This window comes from Galeopterus variegatus, unplaced genomic scaffold (assembly GCF_000696425.1).
Source record: "Galeopterus variegatus unplaced genomic scaffold, G_variegatus-3.0.2 Scaffold3978, whole genome shotgun sequence".
In the NCBI taxonomy this organism is placed as follows: domain Eukaryota; kingdom Metazoa; phylum Chordata; class Mammalia; order Dermoptera; family Cynocephalidae; genus Galeopterus; species Galeopterus variegatus.
The window spans coordinates 197,563-203,480 of record NW_007730089.1 but is presented as its reverse complement, the minus strand read 5'-3'; the positions used below and the strand labels follow the sequence as shown (position 1 = coordinate 203,480).

Sequence of the window (5,918 nt, the reverse complement as noted above, 5' to 3'; positions counted from 1 at the left end):
AAAAAAAAAAAGGGCCTACTGGGATATATCCAGAACTCTCTTCTGCCTAGAATTTTCCTCTTGTAGAATGAGGACTGGGATAGGTGGCATACTTTGCTAGAAGACCCTCCCATTTAACATACCCCTATAAGACCCTACAATGTGACCATGAGGCAAGGACCATCCATCTCATAGGGGAAGGAATAAGTCATCATCAACAGTTAAATGAATTCTGTCACCTAGTTTGATATACTATGTTATTTTACTATAGAGTGTTCAAAAAAATCATCAGTATCCAGTATGTTTAAAATCTATTGTTCTCCCATTTCCCATTAATAGTTTATACTCATGTTAATAGGACCTTAGCAAATTCTCTGAAATGACATTCCTTTACTTACCTACTTTCCTGTCTACTGCAAACATGACATTCCCGTGATTATCTATTACCCTGCCTATTTAGGAAGAAAGCCCTTAGTGAGAGGAGGACCTCTTGTCTTTCGAGACTGGTACTGGGTTGAGAGTGTGTACTGGAAGCAGATACCAACAGAATCCCATCTATTATTCCATCTGATGCCCAGGAACTAAGGTTCATGATACTAGCAGTGCTACTGCACCCAGTTATGAAATCTGAGGCTTGTAACGAATCTTGTCAGGGACACCACTGCCTCCGGGAATTGAGAGCAGGGCCAGAGATAAAGAACAGCAACAGAGCCAGGAGGAGGGTCACAGCTGTACTGTGCCACCTCTGGTCCCCTCACATCAGGATTAAGCTCTAATTGCAGATAATATGATTGCCAGGAAAAACCAATACTACTGGTCAAATTCCTTTTCTCAGGAAGTCTTACAATATCATTTTTTATCATCATTAAATCCATCTAACTTCATGGAGGATCAAGTTACCGTAGGTTTAGGTTCATGCATCTACAGGAGACAGATAGGAATGTCTACTTCTCTCTCTAGAATGAAACAGTGAGATCAAAGTTGTATATTTCCAGAAGTATACTCCTGGAGAAAATGGGGAGGTTTGGTACAAAGACAAAAAGGTGAATATAGTTGATAGAAGGGCATTTAGAACTTAAAGATACTAATAAAGATCACTTTTCTAAAGCTGCTGTCTAAGCTCCAACATCACTCTACAACACCTCAGTACAACAGCCACTGCTGGCAGGACTGATAACCTCATTCCAGGTAGCAGACTAGAAGGGGGGAGGTACGGGGGCGCGGGGAAGGGAGAAAGGAGGGTAGAGGAAAGCACTTCCTCCAGCTGTGCTCATGCCACATGCTTCTCTGCTGCAGAAAGTCTCTAGACTCAGACACAGGATTCAAGACTGCCCCAAGTACCACCCAGCAGGTCCACTGTTCAGAGCTCTCCCCTCTGATGCCAGTCCAGCCCTACCTATGGGGGTCTTTGTCTCCTACCTGGGTCCAACTTCGGCTGAAACCAGATCTCCAATGGCCAGAGCTATCAGGTAGGAGGGGATGGGCTGACACATCTTGAAGAAGAACTTATTTGGACCTCTCTTCTCCCAGGTGCTAGCACTCATCACAGCTGTGAAGCCATCTGGAACCTGACAACAGAGAAAGCTTAGGAGATTTTACCTGGAGAGAGTCTCCTTTTGATTAGTCTAAAGAACAGGCAACCTGCCTGGTGACAATAATGACCTGGAGTCCATCTTGGAAAACACAAAAGTTTCAAGAAACTAAACCTGTGCTAAACTGATGGGATTTAGAAGACTACATAAAATTTCTGTAGGTGCAAGGGTTTAAAAGTAAAGAATTTTTCAGGGCTGGCCCCGTGGCGCACTCGGGAGAGTGTGGCGCTTGGGAGTGCAGCGGCGCTCCCACCACGGGTTCAGATCCTATATAGGTGTGGCCGGTGCCTGACACCAAGCCAAGGGTTGTGATCCCCTTACCGGTCATGAAAAAAGACAAAAAAAAAAAAAAATTTTTTTTTCAGGGGTACCACTGGATGGATATGATAATTTATCAACTAAAATGTGACTTGATAGATATGAAATTATATTCTTAATCCCAAAGGCAAGTGTATATAACCTTAATCACTTACCTCAATAAGAGCCGAATACGTGCATTTCACTGCAGGAGTGTCGAAGCAAGGGAAGAAGGCCCGGTTTAGGACAGCCTGACCCTGGGTGTAGACAAAGGGCTTCTTCTTTCCTGCTGTCTGCTCGGGAGCCAACCAACAAACCTAAGGGAACAAAAGAACGTTTCAGAACTGGCATCTCCTACATGAGCTCAGCCTGGCCAGAGAAAAGGAGCTGGCTGGCATAGGAGAATTTGGTAATTCTTAAAATCTTTCTGCCAGCCAGTTTGGAAAGTTCTCTCCTATTGTGTATCTAATCCAAGTCTCTTCTAAGAGACTGGGAAGTTCTCTCCCATTATGTGTCTAATCCATCCTGGAATCCATGCCAAGGTGTGATGTCCACATCACAGGGCAGAGCCACCATAAAGGGTCCTTTCCTCACCGTATCCCATGGGTCATCTCAGGAATCCCAGACCTGGCCTCTGACGCTGTCATTCTGTCCTTCTCCTGTGTCCTTCTCACTGTGGTAGTTTCTCATTAAGCAAACAAATATGGAAGCAAGTACACTTGGACTTATGATAAGACAGAAAAGCAGAACCTCATTGGGAGTCAGTGATTAATATGTTTTCTCCATTCCTAAAATTTATCTTTCAGGAGAAATATATTTGGCTATACAATCCTTTTTTTTTTGGTGGTTGGCCTGTATGGGGATCCGAACCTGTGACCTTGGTGCTATCAGCACCACACCCTAACCAACTGAGGCTAACTGGCCAGCCCCACAATTCTTAATTTGTTTTCTGTCAGCCCTTGAACCAACGGCAAATCTAAATGATTCTAACAAACCCAATTTTTACCTATTGTTGAAAGGAGATCCCTTACAACACAGACGTAGCTAGGGAGAGGGGAGATATGTCAGCACCAAACACCATTTAAAATTTAGAAAAGGAGTAGATCATCCCAGGAAGGTTTCATAGCTGAAGCAAAACGTTCTGGCTGGGCCTTCAAAGGTGAGCAGGATTTCTGTGATTGGAAAGGGAGAAAACATGCTCCAGGAGATGAACAGCAACCTGAGCACAGGCATAAATGGATGCAGGCTCTGGGGACGGGTGGGAAGACTTTGGACACAGAGTCGTGGGGGGCACGCCTGGGCAGGCACAATGAAGGGCAGTGAATACACAGATACTTGAGACCTGTTTTTAAGAGGCATAAGGAAACCCCATTGGGATGCTGGGTTTTCTTTGCTTGAGTTTTTGTGTATGTGAAAAATTTAATTAATCTCCTTCCAAAGAGCACAGTACAGTATGGGAAGGGGAGGGAAGAGAAAAAGAGTAACTTCCCAGTGCAGGAATCTGACAAACCTACTTCAGCCAGGTGACTGCGGTCAACACTGACAGTCAGAAATCATGTTGATACTATGTACACTCGATATGATGTGATGAAAATGGCACTGTACCTCTGGGAGCTTCCACTCAAAACCCCATAACCCCAGTCTAATCATGATAAAAACATCAGACAAATGGCAAGAGAGAGGCACCTTACTACACAGCTGACCAACACTATTCAAAACTGTCAAGGTCATCAAAAACAAGGAAAATTTGAGAAACTGTCACAGTCCCCAGAGCTTAAGACCACACAATAGTTAAATATAATGGGGTATTCTGGATGGGATCCTGGAGCAGAGAAAGACAGTAAGTAAAAACTAAGGAAATCTGGAAAAATTAGTCTTCAGTTAATAACAATATCAGTATTGATTCATTAATTGTAATGAATGCATCATACTAATGTAAAATGCTATTAGGGGAAACTAATCACATTAGTATGTGTGTATATGTGTGTATAGATGGGGTATATGGGAATTCTCTGTACTATCTACTGAATTTTTCTGTTAATCTGGTTTCTTTGAAAAATAAAGTCTTCGGAAGTGATAGATCAGGCAAAGGGCATAAAGAAATATCACGATTTGTAAGAATGAATATGCTAATAATAAATAAAAAATAAAGTCTATTAATTAAAGAAAAGAACAAGCTGGCAGTACGAGCTAACACGTATACTCACTATGTACCAGGTACCATATTAGGCACTTAGATAAAGCCAACTCAGGCTGGCCAGTTAGCTCACCTGGTTAGAGTGTGGTGCTGATAACACCAAGGTCAAGGGTTTGAATACTCACACCGGCCAGCCACAAAAATAAAGACAACTCACTTAACTTTGTCAAGCACTTAGACTAGTACCTGGTACATGTTAATAAATACCGGCCATCATCCCTCCACAAAATTCCTTACTCGTCTTTACTTTTTTTTTTTTTTTTTTTTTTTAATGACATGAAGAAAATAGAATGAAGGAGCCTGGCAGTGGTACTCCATACAGAGTCTGAAGTCGGGGACAGGGTGCTACCTTTGGTCATAAGGTCAGAACCCTTATTAGAATGACGGCAATGAGAAGACAGGAAGGAATAACTACAAGTGCCACAGTTGAAGACCTTCAAAGTGCAAAGGACAGCTCTTGATACAGCACAGACCTCTGCCTTTAATTCTTAAATGGAAGCTATTCAGTTTTGATGTTTAACTTGAAGTGCCACTTTTCGTAGACAAACTCGAGGGCTTACTTTTTCTAGTCATCTTGTTTAAATTCTAGTTCCTGCCAAACAACCGGACCAGAATATAACAGAGCAACCAAACACATTTACAAATGTTGCTTTCCTATACAGCACTGGGGTTTTCCTTTGCCTTAGGGGTTAGTTTGCATCATATACTTTGGACTTTCATTTTCTAAAGTTATATCTCAAGGTTCATTTATTCCCCCAGTGGTGGAAGATGGAAGCAGAACTGCTCTTTGAGCCAGTTCTAAGAGCAAAGGGGAACTGCTAGCCAAATAAGCAAATTTCAATTGTGGGCAAGCATTTTATTGTGAAACTCGTAACCCACCCTATATGAAAAATAATTAGCAGCCACAGCCTAAGGACCTCCCATGAAGGATTTTTTGGCTCTCACAGATGTAGGCCACGTAACCTTCCATCCTCTTACTTCTAATATTTGCCTCCTCCCCAGATTTGAGATTTAAGAGTCAACTGCCAGTGAGAAGGCTAATTATTATAAAGCCTAGAGGCCCCAATTCCAGTTCTCACTTTTACTCAGATTCTTTTGTTAATCAAATCTGGGACTTCACAGGAGGAAAACAATTATTTGGGCCTCAGAGTTGTTTTAGTCTGTGGAACTAGAAGGGCACACGGAACAAAGGACTGAGTCAGCCTCCAGCCAATTAAGCAGCATTGTCCAGGCTGCCACAAAGCAGAAGTAGCTGACTATCGGGAAACTAGGCCCAAAGTCCCGTGACGGCCTCAAGTTCAACGTGTGAACAGTTCGTCATCCAGAAAGCCACTTAGGATACTAGATGTGGTGGTGTACGAGAGGGAAGGAACGCGAGTGATCTAGGCCAGCCGGTACGAAGGCCAGGGAGGAGGTGCAGTAAGGATGGGAGGACGGATGGGGAACAGCACAGTGGCTACAGCGTAACGGCCCAGAAGGGGGAAACCAGGGCAGCCCCGAGGAGGGGGTGGGTGGAGCTGAAGGGCGAAACCGAGGCGGCACCAGGGGAGCTCGGGGGTCCCCCTCCAGGGTAGGGCCGTCGAGATCTCTCCCTCTCGCTCCTCGGAGGCTGGGTTAAGTGCCGGTCCAGAGCGGCTGAGACCAGCAGGGCTGGCAGGAGGCCTGTGGCCCGGGCTGGGCACTGGGGCGCACTCACCCCGGGTCCCTCCCCGACGCGGTAGGTGAGCAGCACCTGGAAGCGCTCGGCAGCGCGGCAGGGCTGCGGGAAGGCCACGCACAGGACCTGGCCGTAGTGCGAGAAGGGTCGCGTGTGGAAGGGCACGGGTTCCGCGGGATGCTCCTCCGGACCCGGC

At 44.9% G+C, this 5,918-nt stretch overlaps 1 protein-coding gene across 1 annotated transcript in view; it reads right to left on the bottom strand.

Annotated features, from left to right (window-relative positions):
- Nucleotides 1-1,398: 1,398 nt before the first annotated feature.
- RNPEP (arginyl aminopeptidase (aminopeptidase B)) overlaps nt 1,399-5,918 on the bottom strand; it is a gene marked incomplete at its 3' end in the record, with an annotated part of 5,957 nt that continues 1,437 nt past the window's right edge. The window contains exons 2-4 of the mRNA XM_008586419.1: nt 5,762-5,902; nt 2,045-2,185; nt 1,399-1,547 (exon numbers count right to left, since the gene is read on the bottom strand). Coding sequence (XP_008584641.1) covers nt 1,399-1,547; nt 2,045-2,185; nt 5,762-5,902 — 431 coding nt within the window. The remainder of the gene's footprint in view (nt 1,548-2,044; nt 2,186-5,761; nt 5,903-5,918) is intronic.